The 25087-nt window shown below is 33.2% G+C and overlaps 1 protein-coding gene across 3 annotated transcripts; it reads right to left on the reverse strand.

The window, feature by feature from the left end:
• Positions 1-236: 236 nt before the first annotated feature.
• On the reverse strand, positions 237-15419 carry LOC106075268 (muscle LIM protein Mlp84B-like). 3 transcript variants are annotated; one of them, XM_056044639.1, is made up of 12 exons: positions 15303-15419; positions 13604-13750; positions 12669-12795; positions 11371-11458; positions 10579-10672; positions 10311-10410; positions 9454-9604; positions 9161-9254; positions 8201-8300; positions 7473-7623; positions 6314-6407; positions 237-5459 (listed from the first exon to the last, which is right to left on the reverse strand). In XM_056044639.1, exons 2-12 carry the CDS (start codon positions 13716-13718, stop codon positions 5389-5391), a joined length of 1185 nt encoding a protein of 394 aa, XP_055900614.1. In that variant the 5' UTR covers positions 13719-13750; positions 15303-15419; the 3' UTR covers positions 237-5388. The 3 variants fall into 3 exon arrangements, 2 of the variants coding, with proteins under 2 accessions (XP_055900614.1, XP_055900615.1); XM_056044640.1 differs by having other exon boundaries at positions 15228-15313; XR_008780241.1 differs by lacking the exon at positions 237-5459 and having other exon boundaries at positions 8188-8300.
• Positions 15420-25087: the final 9668 nt, after the last annotated feature.

Consider the following 25087-nt stretch of genomic DNA (forward strand, 5'->3'; position numbering starts at 1 on the left):
ATGCTTCTAAACCCTGCTGCTTCCAATAATAATCACATTAAGGAATCTGTTGAAATATAAATGAAGAGCCATAGTTAGTTGATTTAAGGAAGACAACAGGCTTGTGGATTTCCAACTCTGGTATTTTTAATGGAAACATGGATAGATTAATAATCTCCTAAACTAACAAATAATGGTGGGTTAACAAATGTTAAACCAAAAAAAAAAAACAACAAAAAAAACTTCACTAAAACAAGTTGGCAGTCAAGAAGCTGTTTATTTCATTTGAATATGTTCTATACTGGAATACAAGTGGAGAGTAATACAACACCTAGCTTAGTGTAACATTCTAGGGAAAACAAGATAAGATAAGCTGGTTAACAGGGGAGGTTACTGTGACATGCAATACAATAAAAGTGTTTAAATGACTAAAAAAATTACCACATCAACAAATAATTTCAAATATTACACAAAAAGGTTTTAATTAAATAACAAAGACCTTGAAACATTGAAATACAGTTGTTTGTTTTGTAACCCATTTTAAAAATCTGACCTTTTTGACTTAGGGAAACGTAAACAGACACTATGCCAAAAAAAAATAATAATTTCTACGCAAACATGATCTACTGCTGTACAAGGCCTGAGAGTTGACAAAACATGACTTAATAGTCTTGTAATGATCACATGTCAAATATTCAACAAATAGACTGTCTACAAGTTTGGAGTTTAACTTTCATGTGAAAACAAAACAAAACAAAAAAAAAAGCCAGGTCTATTTTCCAAATTTAAAAAAAAAATCATTTGTCAAGACAAAAGTATTGGGACATTGAATGGTCCACAAAAAGACATACAACAGACACAAGTGTGATATGTTTTATTCAAGTCATTCTAATGACAATAAAATCAGCAAAGCCAATCTATAGTACCAACTTAAGGGTCATCATTCAAATGGTTTGCATTTTTTTCATAGTCAAATAGCTTTAAATAAATGTAATTATTATTATTTTTTTTTTAATTTATAAGATATCTGTCAAAAGATCTCTAAGAAAAAATGAAATATCTTTTACCAATTTACTATCATGTTTGTTTGAATGATGACCTAGAGACCTATAGACTTCATTTCACTACTGCAATTTTACTTTTATGTCTATGGTCTTTGAAATAATGCTCAATTAGGATATACACTTTAAAATACTATGAAATAAAATGTTTTTCATTTTCCATCATGGTTATTAGTCAGAAGTTTACAAGTAAAAGGTCATAGTAGTCATTTTGGACTCAACATTTGGGCTCAAAAAGTTTTTTAATAAAAACAAATTTGAAAATAATTGCTAATAAAACAATATGTTCTGAAATTTGAAATCCAGATTTTAAAATAACTTTGGAGTTTGTTTTTTTTTCTAATTAGAAATCTAGTTCTACAAACGTCTGCAATAATAAGATGGCTGCCTGGTCAGGGGGTATGCGCTTCAGAATGTTGTCTTGATGGGCCTGAGTTTAAACCCTGCCATCCTGCAGGAGGTTTGGGCTAAGACTTCATCATCTTCATTTCTGAAAGAAAATCCAAAACGTATGAAACAAAAACAATCTAAACAACATCATTCAATTTTGTGCAAAATTAGGCATGATAAAATAATTAGGCATGCTAAACAACTATTTATAAAACAACAGAAAGCTGTTACATTAAAAAAATGTGGAGAAAAAAAAATTTGAAAAAAAAAAGAAAAAACTTTTTTCGCTTGTCAGAAAAATTTCATGAATACATGTTTTCAGTTAATATCAGAAAAATAAAAAAATAAACATGAGACAGAAATGTGTGTCTAGCAAGGAATTAAAAAAGAAAAAGTACATTACACAAAAAACAATATTTAAAGAATGCCTACTTGTGTACATTGAATCTGGAATATATTAGCCCCATCTGTCCATAATATACTTAATAAGTGACCAGGTTAGCAAATAACGAACAGTAGAATATGTTAGATGTGTCCCATGCTCATAAAATAAGTCCAAATGTTATAGTATATGTCGGTAGGCCCTGTCTATAGTGACACTATAACAACATTTCATGGTCCTGTTAGCCAATAAAACAAATATAACAACATGTTGGTCACTTTAGTTTATAATAACAATATATTAACATATGATGGTCCATAACAACAAAAAGTATAAGGAACTGCTGTGGAATGATTAACAAGTATTGGGGTGGAAAAAAAAACCCAAAGCCACACTAACAGTTGCATGAAACAAACTTTTAAGATGTAACAGACAGTGAATAAGAGTTTGATTATTACTGTGGACAATAACATACAATGGGAGTGTGAGCTAAACACAAAGACCTGCTCACCTTCAACGTACACAGTCAGATGCACCTGTAATGTACACAGTCAGATGCAAACAAATTTGGGTAGACAAATGCTTTCATAGTTGAAATAAGAAAAACACTATAACTATGTATTCCCTAAATAGATTTTGAAACCAAAGCTTCAAACAGACAGCTGATGGCTACAAATGTTGTAACAAACAGACATTCAGTCAAAATTTCTTTTTACTTGTGTGACAAATTCTACAAAAGTGGATTATTCTTTAAACAGGACACAAACTATATGTTACTTTTTGTCAAACATACACATTTTTGTTTCATAACAATCTAAAAACAAATATTAAAGGTGCACTTCTTTCAACCAAAAAAAACAACAAAAACCAAGAGCATAAATGTTAACAAGTAGATGTCAGTAGAACATGATTGCAGCATGTGAAAGATTTTGGTGGTCTAAACTCTCCCAGAAGTAACAAGATTGAATACCATTCTTTGGACAGGCTTTTGCTAAGCATAAACATAAAAAAATTATGTGATCTGAGATATGAAAGGCAAAGGGACACAACCAAAGATCACTAAGTTATTTGACACAACCAATGTTTCAATTTGTGGGGCATCCAATAAAGAAAACGTTCCATAACGCTGAGAAGAGAAAGCACAGCAGAGAAAAGAAACAATCCCTATCTCCCAAACTGTGATGAAATGATGAGAATCAAGTGTCACAATTTAATTTTCAAAACAAAAATTCACAAGTGACTGACAGTAGTTCAAGAAAATAATGGTTTTGGGAAAAAATATATAAAAAAAACACGATTGCTTTAGTTTGAAATAGTATAATAACAAGAAAAATACCATTTGGGAATGTTCAGACATTACAAACAACATCCATCACTAAACTCATGATATTTTCAATGATGATTAACAAAGCACATTTTTAGACTGATCAGATCCACTCAGGCCACTTTGATCAAGTGTCAATAATAAGTTATAGGCTGAAAAGTTTCTAAGGGGAATCATTTATTTATTATTCACTAACCAAGCTTGCCAGTGCAAAACTGTATACAAATATTCCTTAAATAAATCTCGTCTTAATGCATTCTTCCAATCAATCAGTTCAACACTTCAAATCAAGTATTAGTTTAAATGAAAAGCCACATTAATGATTTCAGATTTGTCTTAACAACAGAATTACATTGTCAGCTCAAACCATCTCTGGATATACTGAACAGAAACTAGTCTTATGAATCCCTGCGCTGTAGAACAACATTATAGACTTGAACAGTATCTGACTTCTTTATACCAGAATTTAATTTTTTTATCATAGGCCTAACAAACATTGAAAGAACATCAATAAATACAAGAGAATAATTACAAGATTTATACAAAAAAAAAAAAAAAAAAAAAGAATAAATTAATTTTTGGCATTAAAGATGCCAGTGTTGAAAATTGAATAAAATCAGATATTTGTTAAAGTGCGTCAGTGATGAGTTTGTAAATAAAAAAAAAAAAAGCCAAATAAATAAAAATTGATTCTAGTTAGTTCTAAAACAAAATGTGCATACATAAATATTCTTTAGCGGATACTTAGCATTAAATCAAATAGTATCTGGATAATATGAAAAAAACTTTTTAATACTAGATATTACTAGCATAGTTACATCTATTTGTATTTATCATTGTATAGTTGGTTTGAACAAATAAATTGTCTTTTGTGGTGCGTGCACTAGTTATATTTCAATGAGCAAACAAAAAATACATTTTGAAAAATCACCAATATCTGTTGTGTAAGGACTTAGCACCAGAGTGAAATATAAACAACATGTTCAGTAAATCATATCAACATTATCATCTTTTTTTTTAATAAAAAGTAACGTCTGTATTTTATAAGAGAACCAAAAGGGATGTACGTAAATAGAGAATACAAACAAACAATAACAACAATGTCAACATTTTGGTTTCATTTTTTCTTATCAATAGACTGAACAATTTGTGTTCACCAAAAAAAATCTACAAGCTTTTGAGTTGAGTTCCACAAAACTTTCACACTAATCAGTAAGACTCTAGACTAAATCAATTATAGCACAAAAAAAAAGGTCATGTAACAGGGAAGGAAGCAACTACAAGTTGATGACTGGTTATTTGATTGCATTAGCCCCAAACTAGATTGACAACAATATTGTTTTAAAGAAGGCAAGTGCTGGCAACATTCAATAAATGTTCAATGACAACAGATCTGCTGCTCATATCTGGCATGTGTGTAGCAAGTATAACATATTTTGTATAGAACAGATGACATTCCATTGACAATGACTGAGTATTAAGAAGCCAAATGTTCTGTCTCTTATATAAGTAATGCCAAAGTATTGTATATTTCAAAGAACATATGGGAAATAAAACTTTTTAACCAATAACTTACTACAAAGGAAAAATGTCTACAAAATCTGACACTAATGTATTTATCTTGAAGCAAATGTTTAAATATATAACTAGAGATGTTACATCTTCAACTCTATAATACTGTTATTATTACCCTTTGATAAATTCATAATAATACATTATTTAAGAACTCTATAAGCAATCTATATGTTATTTTGTTTTAAATGTGTTTCTTTGAGACTATGAAAAAACAACAACTCAATCCTCAATACTGAAATATTATAGCTGATATAGCTATATATAGCTGATTGATATTTGGATGCAATCAAATTTTAACACAAATTAAACCTTCATTTATTACATTTCCCTTGCTGCTTGTCCATTGTATATTTCCGAGAACAAGGAAATGCTTCAGGAATCTTCCAATCATATTTCCTGAGCCCAGAATTTTTTAATTTACATAAAGTAACTCATACATCCTGTTGTTAAAATATTGTTAAAAATTACAGTTTCGTAAATCCTATAGAAGACAGTTTCACAATACTGTACAAGATTCTTCTGACAATCCTATAGAAATGATTGTAAAGTATTGTGTGTTTATATTTACTGAAGCCATTTAAACTGTACTGAAATACTATTAAGGTGTTTACACAACAAGAACAAAGAATTGGTGATCTTTAGAGCCTAGCTGTGGGAGAGACTTCACCCGGCCAAATCTAGGCCTGTTCTGTGACCATGGAAATTCCAAATCCAAATCCTTTAGGTCCAAAGTTTCTAGTGTAGCAAGCTGGAAATGAAAACAAATACAGTGATATAACATTGACAGGTAAGAAACTACACATGATGTGTATTTCAAATGTAGCAGTGATATAACATGTAGGAAACTATACATGATGTGTAATTCAAATGAAGTAGGGCTACAATACAGCCACCCTTTGATACAATGTGTGCTTATGACACACAAACACAAAACTCATGTCTCTCATTTCCAGCAAGCAGCAGTGTACCAAAGCATCAGAACAAAATAGGCAAGTCAAATATGTTTATTTGTGTATGTTCCTTATGCCATATTAACCCCTAAAGTTAGTGTAGCACTAGATCACAAGTAAGCTATTTGCTAACTTTAAAAAAAAAAAGTAAATTCAATACTTCTTTCTCAATGACAAGTGTTTCTTCTATATGGTATGTAATATATAATATATAACAATCTGTTATCAATACATTAAAACAAACTTAGCACAGCGAAAATAAAATTAGTTACAATTTTTTTTAGCTTTTACTCTACTGCTGGGAAGATGGCTGTACAAACATAAGATAGGTGAAATAAAAGCCAGATGTCATTACTTAAATGTTGAAAAAAAGTCAATATAATGATCTAGTTAGAAAATTTAAAACAAGCTACAAATACTACACCTGCCTTGTAGCTAAAACTAGTAGTCATGTCATTGTGGAAGCTTCTTTTTAAATATTAAAAGCTTGAACTCATTTTTTCTATATTAAAGAACAGAAACTTTATCTTCACGTATGTTAACCTCCAATTGTTTCACACCAAAATAATTAAACTACCAAGCCAGTTAGACTAAATACCCTTGCAATATAAATTTTGTTTGGCTAAAGGACTAAATAAAAACCGTCTCTAACCTTTACAATAAACTTGTCCAGCGTGTTCAGTAACTGTAGTCGAGTCCAAACTTTTACTACAGTTGGAGCACTTAAAACAGATCTTGTGAAAAACCTTCACATGGAAAAAGAAATTTTCCTTGTTACAAAACAAACAATTTAAGTTCAAATATTTCAAGAATTCTCATTTTGAATTGTTCAAACAAGCAATGAAAAGTTGAATTTACAAAACAATAAAAACTTCCATAACAAAGATAAATTAGTTCAATAAGTCAATAAAGATGATGATTACGTCCGACATGTGTTCCTAGTCCAATCTAGTCATGCATGTTAATCAATGACTTCTGTCAAGTCATTGGTTTTCCTGGCTGGATCAGGCAACCAATTCCATGCTTTAATAGCACTAGAGAAGGAGTACAAGTCCTAGCATGTGAACGAGGAATGTATCTTTGTGTCTTTCTGAGTATTTTATTAGGTTTTGTTTTTGTATTTAAAGTTCAGTGTTATATGTATAATTGCTACTTTACTTTTAAGTCTTCTATCCTGAAGGGTCTAAAAATTTAATTTAACTATTTTACTAAAGGTGTTACTCTAAATGTGAATATTCGTTTATGATTGAATATCACCCAACAGACGCAAGAGGAGTTTATTTAGTAAAAATGTCAGTCATATTACCATACAGCAGAACAATATACTAACAAAAGATGGACCACCCCAAACTCTCTTTGGTAAAACTCCATTTTTTGTTCAATTGAGAAAAAAACAACTAAAGAAATAGCCCATAACAATAAAAAACATTATATATATATATATATATATATATATATATATATATATATATATATATATATATATATATATATATATATATATATATATATATACATGTGATATATATATATATATCTTATGATATATCATTTTTTTTATTATAGTTAATGTAAAAACTAATAATGTTCATATTATAAGTAAGTATGTCTGTTGATGTAGATAATCATAAAATGTTCTTCGCATGAAAGAAATAAAAAAATTTTGTTAAAAAAAGTTTTCTGAGTTACAAGCCCAGCAGTAAAATTCCTACTAAATCACGCCCTTAATGTATGTAATATAGTCAAAAATATTTTAAGATTTGCACATAATAAATAATATTAAAAAAAAAATAATTCCTTATGCGTATCACCTTGCCAATGCCTGTTATTCTCTCTGCAAAATAAACAACTTTACGACAGCGGCTACATCGTTCTTTGTCATCATTACAGTCCTCTGTTCCTTGACCATTTTCTTCTCCCATGAGTGGAGCCGTGAGAGCCTGGGCAAGTGAGGGAATGTGGCTGTAAGTAAACATCAGATAAAATATCATTCAAGATATAGGAAGGAGAGATGATCAAACAGTCAGTTTATATGGTCTTAAAACTCCTCTAGCCATGTCTAGCCTCAAAATGTGATACAAACATTTTTACCTAGCCTCAAAATGTGATACAAACATTTTTACCTAACCTCAAAATGTGATACAAACATTTTTACCTAACCTCAAAATGTGATACAAACATTTTTACCTAGCCTCAAAATGTGATACAAACATTTTTACCTAGCCTCAAAATGTGATACAAACATTTTTACCTAACCTCAAAATGTGATACAAACATTTTTACCTAACCTCAAAATGTGATACAAACATTTTTACCTAGCCTCAAAATGTGATACAAACATTTTTACCTAACCTCAAAATGTGATACAGTATTGCCTACTCTCAAAATTTGACAGTCTTATATAACCTCAAAATGTGATACAGTCTTATATAACCTCAAAATGTGATAGTCTTATGTAACCTTAAAATGTGATACAATCTTGTCCATACAAATTAATGCTCTGTTTTGGATAATGCTAATGCTCACTTCCTTAAAATACCTGGTGGGAATGTCATCCAATTTCCCAGTATCCATAGACAATCCTGAAGCTCCACCTGCAAATCCATAACCTTTGGGTCCAAAGTTTTTCCCGTAACATGCTAAAAGATGAGTAAATACATTATCAATAGACTGAATTATAAGGCTAAATATTAAAGGTTTTGCTTGAATAACTACAGAGATACAAAAACAATTTTTAATTAAACTTCACTAACAAATGTCTACAATAAATCTTTAAAAACAAACTTTTATGAGAATATAAATGTCTATTAATGAAAATAATAAAATGTCACAAAAAAATAAAATGAAAGTTTGTATTAGACAACAATGTCGGCATCTCCCATGATCCACTAAGGATTAGTTTGTTGTAGGTGCATATTAAGTTACACACTAAAACCTAAACCACTTAACAGTTGCTGACTAACACGACCAGATTTTTCAAGCTCTTTTAAATAGTTTATACATAAGTGCCTACAATATGCAGACTTGTTGAAGACGAGTGCAGAAGATGAAAAGTAAACTTAAACAGATTCCCGGCTGACAACAAATTAGTCTGCATCAGATTTGGAAAATATGCAAACTGGGTTGGCGTAGTCATGTGAAACACAGCACTCTTCTTTAATCTTTGGAATCCAAGACATTGCCATTATTATCATGCAGACCTAAATTTTTAAAAACAAAAGTGCCAATTTAAAAAAAAAAAAACAGGTTTGTTGTTGGACCAAAATGAGATGAAACAGCTCTCCTTGAAAACATGTCAATTGCTCATTACACTAACAACTCTTTCTTTCCACGTTTTAAGTTTTTGATATATCACTGGAAAAGACAAGCTTGAAAATCTCTTGTCCAAAAGAAAATAAATCACATTTACATTCAGGAGCCAAAAAAAAAAAAAAACATTGGGGAAGAATGTCAGTGCTCACTTTAAACCTAAGTAGGACAAAAAGGACAGGGTGTTTACCTTTGCAATACGCTTGTCCCCCATGATCAGTAACAGTAGTAGAGTCTAAAAGCTTGTTACAGTTGGTGCATTTAAAACAAATCTTGTGGAACACCTTGGAACAAGAAACAAAAAGTGTCACATTTACCAAACAGCAGGACAGTAATGATATACTCTATACTAGAGATGCATGGGGAGGGGTATGGAAAGGTTGGGACCTTATAGAACATGTACCTTTCCAATGCCAGTAACTCTCTCTGCAAAATAAACAACTTTCCTACACCTATTGCATCTGTCACTTATAGAACATGTACCTTTCCAATGCCAGTAACTCTCTCTGCAAAATAAACAACTTTCCTACACCTATTGCATCTGTCACGATCGTCAGTCCAGTCTCCTTCCTCCAGTTCTCCCCCTTCACTCATCAGTGGCGCTGTGTGAGCTTGTGCCAGTGATGGAATATTACTAAGGAAACAGGAAACAACAGAATACATACTACAGTTGGGTGGAATAATGCAGTACAACGTTATGTAAATGAAACATTAAAAAAGATATAAATGATTTACATAATTGTAGCAGTATTAAATGTAATGGGCATACACCATTATAAGATTAGTAGACACTATAAATATATGTGGAGATGAGGTGGCTAAGCGGTAAATCGCTTGGCTTCTTAACTGTGGGTCCCAGGTTTGAATCCTGGTGAAAACATGGATTTTTAATTTCGGTATCTTTGGGCGTCTCCCACCCAGCGCTAATGGGTACCTGACACTAGTTTGGGAAAAGTAAAGGCGGTGTTGGTTGTGCTGGCCACATGACACCCTCGTTAACCGTAGGGTCAGTAGGCCAGAGAAACAGATGACCTTTACATCATCTACCCTTAAGATCACAAGGTCTGAAAGGGGAACTTTACTTTTATAAATATATATACTATAGTGTTTAAAAACAACAATTTTTAAATAGTTTTTTACAACTAAAGCTAAAGAAAGTCTGTTAAGGGATCTAAATGCCTGACCTAGAAAATTTTAATTGGTGTTATGTTCTTCCGATAGTATTAGTGCCTATAACAAAAATGCAATCTGTTTAACACAAGGACTAATAGTCAGAAGTTTCCAAATCAGAATTGAAATAACTGTTTATCTACATCAGCACAGTCAGCCAATCAAAATACCTAGTCGGGATTTCATCCAGCTTCCCAGTATCCATGGATAACCCAGAAGCTCCACCAGCAAATCCATATCCTTTAGGTCCAAAATTTTTAGCATAGCATGCTGCAATCAGAAATGAAGAGATAAAACATCAACTCTTTCTCAATTCTTTACAATGTCCAACATCCTTAATTATGGTTTCCATGTCAAATCATTTGTCAAGAGACAAATTTAAAAACATTAACAGCAGTCTGACTAATGACTTAGGGTAGTTCTGAAATCAAGGCTTACATTTACAATAGATCTCCTCTTCCCTGACCGAGAGTCTGTTAGAGTCTAGACTTACTCCACACGCATTGCATCGGAAGCATCTCTTGTGAAAGTACTGAAACAAGTCATTGCAGATTCATACAGTAGATACAAAGCTATTTTCCTAACTACAAGAGTCAAACCGGATTTCATTGGAAGTTAGGGAACTGTTTCAACAACATTTGATATAAATCAGAGCTCAGTATGAATGGTGGGGAAGTACCAACATGTTGTGTATAGTAACAGTGTCAAGTCATTAGAAGAGGAATTGTGCTTTGTTGATGAAGTGTGAGAGGGATGTTAATGTTGAGCTCGCCAGAAATAAACTTGAATACATTTACATTTAAGTAGTTCATCGAGAGCACTTTGCCGGAAATATAATAATATCATTAATACCATTGGAATAGGCACGCCTCAACAACCAAGAGAAACGGCCGAGGTCAGTCGGGGTAGCCCCCTAGGACATATCTATACAATAACCAGCCATCAGCTTCAATAAACTTTTTAAAAAATGAATAATTCTATCTCTGCCACAGCAAAAACCTTTCTTTAAGATATAATATACTTGGGTTGATGAGCAACATGTAATAACATTCTTTTATAAGCAGCATTCAAATTGTCACAATTACAAAATGTACACTATTTCATCTTAGATAAGTAACAACAGCTTGTCATTTTAACCTATAATTGATGTCATTTAAATAATTTAAAAACAAGTCTATATTGCTTTCACATGGTTTGTTTACACCTGACAATGCCAGTCATGTGACGTACCTTCCCTCCACCAGTACAACGCTCCGCCATGTATACAGTCTTCCCACATCGTTGACATTGGTCAGAGCCAAGTGGTGACTTCACTGCACTGAAAGTAGTTAATAAATAGCTTGTCAACACTGCTGACACCAGTAAGCTTTGTTAAAATAATTTGATTGAACACAGAATAAAGAAATTATTAGCTTTCCCTCTAGTACAAACATTTAAAAAATCTGATTTTAACCAGACTTTTTAAACGGGAAGTCCAAACATGAATGGACATCAAATCAACCAAATACCAGTTAAAAAACTAAAATACATCAATATAGAATATGTTAGCTGTTTTAAATAAATATTTTTATAATCTAGTGAATCTCTAGGGGCACTTTTCTCAAGGTATATATAAATGTACAGTTTTCAACAGATGCCCACTTAAAATACATTTCTAAAGTGAATATTGTCCCAAGAATCTAGTAGAGATGGAAACAGCTTTCTGATAAGGAAAATCATAAAATCTGAACTTTTATAGGCTAAGAAAGATTGAAAACAAACAATCAAACAAACTGAGGAGACAGTACAAATGATAAGAAAATGAATTGTTCAAAACAAGAAAATAAAAAAATCCTTTTTTTTTTAATAAAAAAAAAAACAACCACAAAAGCTTATATTAAGCATAGTTGTATCAATTAGTTTGGATTAGTCAAGTAATTAAATTTGTAATAGATCTAGACTAACAATAAAAAGGCATTTATAAAAAAATTTAAAAAAAAAGGTGGAGGGAATAAAAAGAATTCTAACTCATGGCTCAAGCCTTCTCAGGCTTCTCAAGCCAACACGGTAACGACTCTGCTAGTGGAGAGCTTATGAACATGGAAGATTATATAGTTATCTATGGCTTCTATAGTCTTGACCTATTTTTTTTCAGGTTAGTTTTCACTAAGACTTAGTCGACGGACTATAAAGGGGGCTTATTTGTCTAATGCAATGACTTCAGTCAAGCACAAATTCTTTCCCTTATCTTATATAATACAGACGTTACTTCAAAAAAGAATTACAAACAAAATAAATAATTACCAATATTTAATTAACTGTTAATTTTTTTATTGACTCTTGTAAGGTAAAAGAAATAATTGTGCAGAATTTGAGCTTGATTCAAGATTGGGTGTCAGAGATATAATGTGTACAAACTTTTTACCAGGCACACAGACAAAGTGAGTTGATACAAGCTTCGTAAAAAGAAATAATAATTATGCACTTGAGCTAACTAGAATAATGTGATCACAGTGCTGGAGACAGCTGGTCTGCAAACAACAACTTACTCGATCTCTGGGACAGCAGCTGGTGCTGCTGAGTTGGGTCCAAAGTTTCTCCTATAACAGGTGTTACAGAAGATGTCATCCTCGTGGTCATTACAATTAGTGCTGTCTAGGAACTTGCCACATTCAGCTGAAGTAAAAACAAAAAAAGGACATTAAAACTAATTTAGTCCAAAGGTCTGACAAATTTAGGCTTTATTTATGTGATACAAATCTGCCACCCACTTGCTAAGTCAATTAGTAAATGTGCTTATTTTAGTAATTGAGAAGAATGAAAGGACTGGTAGCTTTATGTTAATCAAAACAATATAATAAAAAAGTAAAACTTTATTTTTGGCCTTTTTAAATAACAAGACTAAATGAACTTTAGCAAGTAACATAAAAAAATTCATTCTTTGTGAAGCTGATGATTTTTGTAATAATGATTACTTTGAAGTGATCTTAATAACTAATGAATGATAGAGATTTAAAAAAAAATGCAACATTTTTTTACCCCGCGCCAATCCCCTACCCTTGAAAAAAAAAAGGTAAATCGCATGTACGTGTATAAATAAATTTAGTCAGAGTATATGTATATAAAATTCTAATGATATTTCTATAGATCCACACTAATCCTGACTTACAAAACGATGCTTAATATGCATTCATTTTTTTAACTCATTTATAAATACAATGACATATGTATGTTGAATAGACCTCCAGACAAAACTTAATTTTATGAAGATTATAATTTTAAAAATAATAATGATCAAACCAGAGTTTTCCCTTGTTTGGCCAATTAGCTGGTAATTTTTTCCCAAAGATACATATACTGTCAATTTTCTAAAAAATAAATCGTTATGGTCCGTGTCCAGGTTTTGCAGACAAATAATTTTCAAGCTGATAAGAGGAGACATAAAAAGACGTGTGAAAACACAAGAATGAAAAGGTAAACTCACTGCATTTCAAGCACTGTTTATGGTACTTTCTACCAAGTGCTCGAACTTCCTCAGCAAAGTAAACATTTTTACTACAGCGTGGACATTTATCCGCTCCACCAAGAACAGGGGGCATTTTAAATATCCTCTAGTTGGTTACAAAAGTATCTGAAATTAAAGATATAAAAACAATACTGCAAAAAATGTATTTTATATTGGTATTTGAAAATGACCATAGCAAACTAAACAAACAACAAGATGATAGGAGGACTGTATTTAAAGAAAAGATATGACTTAAATATATATGACTTAAATATGACAATAAATATCCAGAAGGAATCTCTAAAGAAAGGCAGATGGAGTGATGTGATTTAACATTGAGTGACAGTAACCCTACGCTCTTATAGGAAAGTTTAAGAATAGATCTAGATCACTGAATCACACAATAGTTTTTATAGTGTAATCAAAAATTAATAAGTAAAGTAAGTCAAGTTTCCCTTTGAGACCTTGTGGTCTATAGGGCAGATGATGTAAAGGTCACCTGTTTTTACAGTTTATGAGGGTGTCATGTGGCCAGCACAACGACCAACTGCCTTTACTTTTCCTCAAATAATGTCAGGTACCCATTACAGCTAGGACTCAGAGGGGCCCAAAGATCCCGAAATTAAAAATCCCCGTCTTCACCAGGTTTCGAGCCCGGACCCCCGCTTCAGAAGTCTAGATCTACATTCTAGATATAAGATATTTATTATATCATATTGATATTCATATCATGTCATATGATTTATAATAACTAATAACTTTATTAGTTTATTATACTTTATAGGGCTATCATACTATATGATATAGTATATATATGATTCTGATAGTATACTATATGAAGTATATGCAAGGCTATATAACTATGACTAGAGTCTAGATCTATATGACTATTTAATATATTATAGACTTCCACTAGTAGTACTAGTAGTACAACAATATTACTGGTATATATAGCATCTAGTGACATAGATTCGGATAGACGTCACATAGTCATAGAATAATAATAATACTAGAGACTAGTAGTCTGAGTAGAGATAGAGAGTAGAAGTGTAGACTAATAATAGATCTAACTAATCTAAGCATTTTAATTATTAATAGATCAGATCTACTACTAGACTAGTCACTAACTTAGGCTAACTACTATACTAGACTAGACTTATAGTCACTACGATAGTTTGCTATAGATATATAATTTATATACTAATTTAGTAATTAAATTAGATAATTAGACTAATAAATAGTAATACTAGTCTAGAGTCTAAGTCTAGATCATTAGATCTAGATCTAGCTAGATTTCTACTTAACACTTATGACTTAGCCTTGCTGCCTTACACTTACAGTTACACTACACTACACTACAGTAGTCAGTGGTCTACAGTTACTAAGTTACTAATTACTACTACATCTACTACTTTACTAGATGTAGACTCTAGATCTAGATCTAGATCTACTTAGGACACTTAGACTTAGGCCTTAGGCGACTTAGGTCTACTATTAACTCTAGTGTCTCTAGACTCTAGAGATGTAGTCTAGATCTACTCTACTCTGTAGATACTAGACTAGTAACTAGATTAGATGATAGATCTCTACACGATGAATTTACCAGAAACTATACCATAATATATTATTGACATAACATCTAGATTTAATTAAGACGCGTAAGAGCAACACAACAAACCTTTGCGGTGCACAATCATGCGATAGTGACAAAAGGGCGAGGCAGGTGTTCCGTCATTCATCGATACAATAGCGGTCTATAATTTTGATTGTTTTTGCACACGTCGCGATGTGCCGCATTTCTTTGAATTATATCCCTTGTTTTCAATGACCTATAAAAAGGATGGGAGAGTTTTTCAAATTATAGAACTATACATTACATACATTGGCCAGTGGGCCGGGTCACAATGGGCCACTTTGAATGATATTAGGCCCTTAAATATAGATCTCTTTCCCCTCTTCTTACATATGTTGATGGCTATAGAAAAAAACGTTCAACGAGACATTGATTCAGAAACAATCATAAACGTTGTATCAGCGACTATAATAGTTTATTGATGTATTCTTATCTTATCTTAAATAATACAGACGTTACTTCAAAAAGATGAATAGGCCTACATCCTAAGCGTCATTTAGTCAGGCAACCCATTCCATGCTCTAATAGCACTAGGGAAGAAGAAGCATTTGTACAAACTTGTCCTAGCATATGGAATGAGAAATGTGCCTTTATCTTTGTGTCTTTCTGAGTATTTTATTAAATTCAGTGTTTTATGTATAATTGCTACTTTACTTTTGAGTCTTCTGTCCTGCCCCGCCTCGATTTATCTCTACAACAATCTATTATTTTGCTTTTTTGAGCACCGATTTCCAAGCCAACTGCTTTAGCTGTAAAATTCAGTTTGGAAGCGAGTTCTTGTACTTGACTTGCATGTTCTCCTATGAGATCTAAATTGTGTGCAGACCTGACGTTGGAAGTCGGTCATCCGTTTATTTTGACGCTAAATCATTCAGAGGCTCCATCATAAGTTCATGAATAGTATTGAAGGGAACCAAGGAGAGAATGCCTCCTTGCAGAACTCCCATGGATCTCAAAATCGGTTTATCTAGAATTGGGTTAAGCTAAGAGAAAACTAATTGTTGGAAAGTCTAAAAAGTTCCGTCATTAATAAATTAAACATTAAGACCTACAAAAAGAGATAAAAATGCTATGTACGATTGCCTGGAAACACACGTTAAGAGCTTCTATTTTGCATAAAACAATTAATCACTCTGTACGTTGCAATTATTCAAGAAGGGTAATAGACGGCGATTTCGTTGTCTATTTTTGTACTGTTGTGCATTTTGTCATGGAAATACAACATATTTTGCTATTGTTATAGGAAATAACTTTTAATATAATATTGGTTTATATTCAATATGAACAATATTTAAAGTTTTTAGATTTTGTTAAATTTTTTAATAAGTAATATATTTTAAATCCTGTAAATTTTTAAATACAGAAATCTAATATGCTTTTATTAAATTTTTATTGTTTTGACTATTTAATTAGAGTAGGCCTACTGATATTTATTCATAAAAAATGCAAAAAATGTGTTCTTAAAACATCTATTGAGTTCTCTTTGTTATTGTACTACGAAAATAAAAAACTCAAAGGTTATGCTTTCAAAGATAACTGATGAACAAGAAGTATTCTATTTTTCTATGTATATAAATAGTACTAGAGTTAGAATTTTAAAGGTCAGCTAGAGATTCAACATTAGACATCATATTTTATTTTACTATTAATGTTTAAAGCAATAAAATGTTTTAATTTTGAAAAAAAGTTTAATATTGTGAAGTAATATTTTCAAAATATTGCATACAAATGTGTAGTTTTATCTTTCCGATGGAAGTTTATTTCAGGGTTTGTATAATAAGCTTTGACATTCCAAAATGTACACATAACGTGTAGTCCAGTGGTAATTCATGCGATTTCCAAGCTGATTTTCCTGACTTTAATTCTCATAGAAAGCATTTTTTTTATACCAACTTTTTGTTTTCTATTTTATGCAATTAATGAAAATCTGTATTAAGATAACCTTATAATGATAATACTGTCTGAATTTTAAAATATTTTTTGTTTATATTTGTTTTCAGATTTCAGACATGTGTACGTTTTCATCATCATCACTATTATTAACCGTTGACCAAAGGAACAGATGACCTTAACATCATCTACCCCATAGATCGCAAGGTCTGAAAGGGGAAACTTTACTTTTTTTACTTAACGCTTAATATAAGCTTTGTTTAAAAAAAAAAAGGATTTTGTATGTTTTTCGATTTGCTCGCTAATACAACCGTGGTGTTTATGATACGTTAGGATAGCGCCTTTAGCCACATTATAACAATTAACATCGCTGTATACATTAAAGGAAGGGTCACAGATTGCAGGTGTCATACACATTAAAAGCAGAAAGAAGGGTGAAAATGCAACGGCGCATGGTGATTATATATGCCCAACCTGCGATCGCAGCTGTGTATCAAGGATTGGCCTCTTTAGTCACACAAGAAGTTGCAAAGGGAAAAGATCGTCTCTCGAGACGTAAAATGCCACAGAGATACATTAAATTATTATTATTATTAAGAATTGATTTTTTCTTTTAGCTCGAGGGTTCAGAATCTTTCAAAACAATCTAGGAGCGTGAAATACACTTTTAATTTCACTTGGGCGTGGACTTTTGTTTTCTTCCAGATTTCCCACAGTTCAACTTGTTTTTTTTTTAAAAGTCTCTTTTAGTGATCTTCCATTACTTGTTAATCTAAAACTTTTGTATTTAAATGAGCCAACTTCTTGTAGTGTTTGTTTATTAAGCAAAATGCAAAATCTTGGGTCAGGGGCTGACTGGCCATATGGACGTTTGGGCCACTGTCCGGTGGGTAGACTCAAGAGTGGACCACTTTGAATGACAGTAAGTCCTTAAATGTCTTTATATATTTGATCTTCATGTTGATGACTGTTGTAGACAGTCGTTGACTTGTAGCACCAAACTGCTGAAAGACAACTAAGCTGATAGCAACTAACTTGTTAAACTTGAAATAACATAAATAACTTATATGTGAACAAAACTTAATATAATATTTTATTAAAATATAAAGAATGAATTAAATGAAGTAGGCTTTAGTAATAACATAAAATGGTATTCTGAACAAAATCTAGCTCACTACAATAACACTTCTTTCCAGTCTTAAGTTCTGGAGCTGTCTCACCTATCTAAAACCGCCAGGGACAATATTTTGCATAATTCACAATTAATCGCTAACCTCTTCCCCCCGTCACTCTGGAAACACACAAACACACACTCCATAACAATGGCTTTAGGTAAAAAAAAAAGTTCTACAAGAAATTGATTTCGACACAATCATAAACGATGCAACAGCGACTAGCGACTCTACTCAGCACCGATTGCCATGCCAGCTGCTTTAGCTGCAACATTCAGTTTGGTAGCGAGTTCTTGTACTTGTATTTTGTACTGAGAGATCTTAAATCAAGTGCAAACCTGAGATTAGAAACTGACCTTCCGTTAACGTTGAGGCTAGGAGTAAATCCTTCTAGTTTCTATCATGATATGTTCTAGGAAAATATTAAAAAGAACCGAGGAGAGAATGCATTCTTGCACCATTCCTATGGTCAGGGCCGGATTTAAGTTAGTGGAGGCTCCGGGGTAGGGTTTTTGTTGGGGCCCTTACTCATTAAAAAAATCCACTTAATAATGATAATCCTTATGCCTATATTTAAGAGTAAGCCAAATTTTTTGAAAATTTGAAATAGAGTATTTCTGAATAGAACACACTCATAGAAAGAGAAAGAAAGAACTGACTGTGGAAGTGAATGCACGCAGATAAAGACGTGCAGTGAAGTCTTAAACAAAAGTTATTGATCTAACTCAGCAGTGCTGCTTCGTTAATTCCTATAGCAGTCACGACCAATACTCCTGTCTCATCTTTGGTTCTAAAGATCACTTTGTGCAAAGCCTTTGCTGGCCGATGGACCGTCTCTTTACAGACTTCCACTTGGACCTTCTCTTTACAGACTTCCTCTTGGACCGTCTTTTTACAGACTTCCACTTGGACATTCTCTTTATTTCTTGTTTCGTCAACAAATGTCTTGGCACTTGCTTGCAGGTTTGAGTTTATTGGCGAACATTTGTGCTCGATTTGGTTACAATGATCCTTAGTAAGGGAATAATTCTCTGATGTAAGATCTAGTGATGTGTGGAAAACGCCAATTTGTAATTCTATAGACTCATTTAATAAATCCGAAGAATTGATTAGCGAATCGTGTGTCCTAAATTGACTTGTTGTGCCGGTATTTCTGATGGAAGTCAAATTGGGCTCTTCATTCCTCAATACGCTGGTTCCAGGCTCTTTTATTTTTGTAAAGTAACTGAAGCTGTTCATTGTTGAGGATGCAGGCGAAACCTCTGACAGTCCAGCTGTAGCATTAAACTGTCCTTTGAAATGTGCATTCGACACCAATGAAGATGATTGGTGAATGTGTGGTAGACTTAGTGGTAGCAATGCCTTCTTTGTAGTTCTGTTCACCACATTAGCACGAGCACGTTGGGCCTTAATTTTTTCTTTGCTGCTACCACTTCCGGAAGTGGTTTTTGGAAGGCAGCAACTATACTGGCTCCTAATTTTAGATGTCCAAGCTACATCTTCTGGTTCTGACAAGCAACTTCTGGAGCTTAAATGTTTACCAAACATTTGTTTACCATTCTCTTCCACAAATTGATGGAACCCTCGAGTATCCAAATGATCTTTTCTAGATTTCACACTGTAGTCTGTGTCTAAAGTAAATGTTGGCGTCTCTTGAAATCGTTTCGCTAAAAAAGATGAAGCGCTTTGGTTTGATGCATTGTCAATTTCTTGGTCCCCGCTTTTCTGTAAACGCTTATTCCAAGCGTTGGCCAGTTTTTTGTTTAGGTATTCCTTGTACATTAATCTATTCATGTGGTATTTTCTGTTGTAGTCATGATACGTCTTGTGGAGATTATCCATACTAGTGAAGGTGTGGAAGATCAAAATGTAAAGATGCTACTTTTGTAGAGCAAAAACCTTCATCCAGTATTTGTCTGCCTGGTATGATTTGAAGATGCTTTCTTGGACGTTACATTGTGCATGATTGAATCAATCATACTGTTTCTAACAACGACGTTGAAAATGGGTAACGGTTAGAGAAGTGATATACACGTTTGATTGATGCAAAGCTTTTATACACGTTTGATCGATGCAAAGCTTTTATACACGTTTGATCGATGCAAAGCTTTTATACACGTTTGATTGATGCAAAGCTTTTATACACTTTTGATCGATGCAAAGCTTTTATACACTTTTGATCGATGCAAAGCTTTTATACACGTTTGATTGATGCAAAGCTTTTATACACTTTTGATCGATGCAAAGCTTTTATACACGTTTGATCGATGCAAAGCTTTTATACACTTTTGATGATGCTAAGCTTTTATACACTTTTGATGATGCTAAGCTGCAGTTAAAATAATAGTTTTAGAAAAAGCAAATCGACACCTGAATAAAGTAAATTATTGAACAGGTCACGTGAGCATGACAGCGAGCAAGGTTTAAGAATATAATCGCCGGTAAAGACAATTCCAAGAGGATCTACACAGCCAACAGGACATCTATATATAGGCGTGTACCGGTTTGATGAATAGAATGAATCGAAGTTCATGATTTCTATTTTGTTTTCTTTCTTTGTAATAAAAGTTGTGAATAGATGTACATGAACACGAAAGCTAAAGCGAAATGCGGTTAATGTCTCATTTCATTTATCTACACTGCCTGTAATGTCAATTCTAAATTTTTTATCCATTGCAGAATCACATTTTCTGATCTCTTCCGGTTGTTGTTTTCATTTAATTGGCGATATTGAAGTTGAATTAAGTATCCTTGACCCTGTTATGTTTATCTTGAAAATCACCTATCTCGACTAATCAAGATTACGAGGTTGAAAATCTTTAAATAGTAGATCCTTTTGAACGTTTCACTTCGCTATATCGTAGTTATGTGGCTCGAATTTTATGTTGAACCCATTTTGACGTCATCCATAAGCGCGGTCTGGACTTGATTGTTTTCTCTCGCTTGGTGACATGTACCAATGAATGTATACTTTATTTTAGGCCCTCCAACACCGGGCAGACGTCACGATATACCTGGACATGCATGCCATCACTTCTTTAAAATCAAGACTTCGATGGTCCCAGGTCGAGTTTAACGAACTGAGGTTAATTAACGTGTCGATGTCCGTGAAACGACTCATGTCACGTGATAGAGGTCATGAAGTGGAGTTTCTCATAGCCCGCAGACATGTCCTAGATTTGAACTCATCTAAAGAAAAAAAAAAGAATTATTGTTAAAATATATAGAGTAATAAAAGTATTTTATTTTTGTTTTTGTAGAAATTGCAAAAACACTTTTGGCCTTGGCCAGATAATTATCAACTTGGACTATTCATGATTCCAAGCGAGAGTGTGGCTGAATAAATCGCTCCCCCTGTCTAAATAAAATCAGTTTCTGCCAGACAGTGGTTCTCTCAATGCATCCATATGGATCTGAGACTATGGATCTGGGTACTATACTATACAAAAAGCAACAAAGATTTCTTAAAGAATTTAATTAATTAATTTTCATTCTCTGGCACTGCCAGGGTTGAGCTTCGTTAGAGGGAAACAAATTTCACAATAGTCCCTTCATTAGTATCGACTGAGTATTTTTTTTAGGCAGCGGTCCCCGGTGGGCAGTGGGGCCAGTGGAGTCTCGCCAAAAGGATCATTTAAAATGATAGTATGTTTCGTAAAAGATTTTGTACTATTATTCTACAAAACAGCCCCGCTGACAGACCTTCTTACATATCTTTTAATGACTTTACAGTCAGTGTCGTAGGGGGCGCAATGGATGAGTGGTTAAGCGCTTGGCTTCCGAACCTGGGGTCCTGGGTTCGAATCTCGATGAAGACTGGGATATTGAATTTCGGGATTTTTAGGGCGCCCCTGAGTCCACCCAACTCTAATGGGTACCTGATTTTAATTAGGGAAAGCAAAGAATGTTGGTCGTTATGCTGGCCGCATGACACCCTGCTCATTAACCATTGACCAAAGAAACAGATGACCTTAACATCATCTGCCCTATAGATCGCAAGGTCTGAAAGGGGAACTTTACTTTTACTGTCAGTTTCATAGCAAACAGGCCGCAAAGAGACTAATACGTCTAGATACATGACCAACATGGCTTTAAGGGCTCTTGAAATAAAATTAGGAAAGAATGGGTTCAAATGTCTAAAAAAAAACCTACAGAACTTATTGTTGTTTCCACCAAAGCGAGACTAGGCCGAGGGAAAGAGTAGATACACGAAGGTAGGGAAAACAAACAAACAAAGTGTTTGATATATAAGAAGAACTAAACCGCTGACTCTTTGTACAGACATTATTTTAGCACAGAGTATAAGGGAGCATTTTGAATACTCTTATTACAAAGCTTATATCAACTTACTCTGTCTGTCTGTGTGGTAAAAAGTGTGTACACGTTAGTTCTCCCACACCCAATCTCGGACCAAGCTGAAATTTGGCACAATTATTTCTTTTACCTGACAACACAAGAATCGATAAAAAATTTACCAATTAGTTAATAAAATATTGGTAATAAATTATTTTGTTTGGTATCTCGAACAAGGGAAATAAGTTGACTGAGGTGGTGGTATAAGCTGAATTATTTTTCTTTATAGGTCGTCGTCTGAGGCTTAGTGAACACTAACCTGAAAAATAGAACTAGACTATAATAACAATCGATATTTAAACAATCTTCCATGTTCAGAAGGCTTAAGCCATGAGTTCGAATGGACCTCTTTCACCAATCGTAAACAAACAACATTTAGTCACGTGATTATATTGATAAAACAAAGAAAAAATCTGTCACGTGATAGCCATTGTGTATTAAAAATTAGATTGTAATTTGTATAGAAGAGCTAGAGAATCACGTGGCTAAGTGTTGTTTGTTTACGATTGGTGAATAAGGTCAATTCAGGTCATTCCTCTCTCCTCCCCTTTTTTAAATATATTTTTTTTATATTGTTAGTCTAGATGTATTACAAATTTCATCACATGACTGATCCAAACTAATTGATACAAATACGCTTAATATAAGCTTTTTTAAAAAAAATATTTTCTTGTTAAAAACATATCTCAAAGAGTAGGCCTATATTTTGTAGAGAGAGGGGTAAGAGAAGGTAGAGCGGCTTACAACGTATTCAAATGAAACATCAAAAGTGTTTACAATCTTCAGATACGAATGACTACTGCGTGACTAACTCCTGCATGACTCTATTCACCCAAGTCAACAAGTATTTCAAACCCGGAAATACTCTTCAACTTTACCATGTGAACAATGAACACTAATTTTTTTTTTCTGTTAAGGGCGGTAAGACAAAATAATTTTATCCTCTCAGGTAAATAAAATTTATCTCCCTTTGCTAGCATAATTAAACACGGTGTTTCCCATATTGTGCTCTATGGAACACTTGTGTTTCAATGTCACACGAGGCCTGAAGAGGTGTTCTGCGAACTGATAATAAGGATTGTCTTCGAGTCTGAAGATTAATGAGGAATGCAGTATTTCCCGGGGGTACGCAGCCCCAGCTGTGACCTACATATTTTGCCATATCGAGTGCAAGCATAACCATTGTCCACTGGTGGTCGATTAAGATTTTCTCTTCGCCATCTACGTCTGTCCTCGTCAGCGGATGTTCTTTTGGTCTCAAATGTGTATCCCAGGCCTTTGTAAGTGACCTCCAGCTGTCTCTTTCTCAAGCCGCATGCAACCAGGTGCTCTCTTCTATGTCAACCAAGATAAGCTGGCGCCTAAGTTGGTATTTAAAGTGTTTCCGTGGGGCGCCTCTGTTACGCCAACCACATTTTAGCTCACAAAAAAAAAAAAGACTGCTTTTGGCATACGTTCGTCCCCCATACGGGATACGTGCCCTGCCCAGCGTAACTGTCGGACCATAAGAAGTTCCTCTATACTGTCCTGCGAACTATTGGAGCAAGGAACTAGTATAGCTTCACGTGTGACTACTTCAATAGTAAATGCAGAAAATAAAATACACATGAAAAACAAAACAAAAAAATACATTTTTTCAAAACAAAGCTAATACGAAGTGACATTGTATCAATCAGTCATGTCATTAAATTTGTAATAGATCTAGACCAGGGGTGGCCAACCTATGGTGCATGCTCAGATCGGCGTATTGTATGATTACAAGTGGCGCACAACACCCCTGAGGTAAAATAGATATAAAAAAAAAGCAAAATAAAAAAAAATACTTAAAAAAAAAAGCTTATATTTAGTGTAGTACAAATTTGTTTGGATCAGTCATGTAATTAAATTTGTAATAAATCTAGACTAACAATAATAAATCTGCGCAATTAGAAACATTTTTACCAATTGTTTTTGTTTGGGGTAATTATGTCATGCTTTTTTCTTTGTCAATGTGCTATGATCTTATTACTTTGTCTGGACCGTTTGGAAAGGGCTAGGGGGAAGAAAGAAAAGGTTCTTGATCATTGGTTCTAAAATGTATTTCTAATATAAAAAAAACTGCGACCTGAATTCGAACTCGAGGACTAGGGACTCCTCAGTCTCCGTGAGTCACCACCGTAGCCACTGAGCCAAGAAGCTGCTTATAATTTTTTAGTTATATTGTTATAGGTTTTATAGTTATTCATTTTTTTTCTCTACAAGCAATGAGGGGGACTAATTCAGCATACATCATCGTATCAGTCAAGGAAAATTTCTTTCCATTGTTGGAGATACAAAACAAAATAATGAATTACTGATAGTTAATTAACTTATTAGTTAGTTGTTTTTTTTTTATTATTCTTGTGTTGACACGTAAAAAAAAGTTATTGTGCAAAA

Source organism: Biomphalaria glabrata, chromosome 10 (assembly GCF_947242115.1).
Source record: "Biomphalaria glabrata chromosome 10, xgBioGlab47.1, whole genome shotgun sequence".
Taxonomy (NCBI): Eukaryota; Metazoa; Mollusca; class Gastropoda; family Planorbidae; genus Biomphalaria; species Biomphalaria glabrata.

Coding starts and splice junctions, on each gene's coding strand:
- LOC106075268 (XM_056044639.1), bottom strand. CDS start 13,718: ATGCCCCCTGTTCTTGGTGGAGCGGATAAATGTCCACGCTGTAGTAAA. Junction 9,605..10,310: donor CTGGATGAAATCCCGACTAG/GTATTTTGATTG, acceptor CTGTTTCCTTAG/TAATATTCCATCACTGGCAC. Junction 6,408..7,472: donor GAATAACAGGCATTGGCAAG/GTGATACGCATA, acceptor TTCCATGTGAAG/GTTTTTCACAAGATCTGTTT.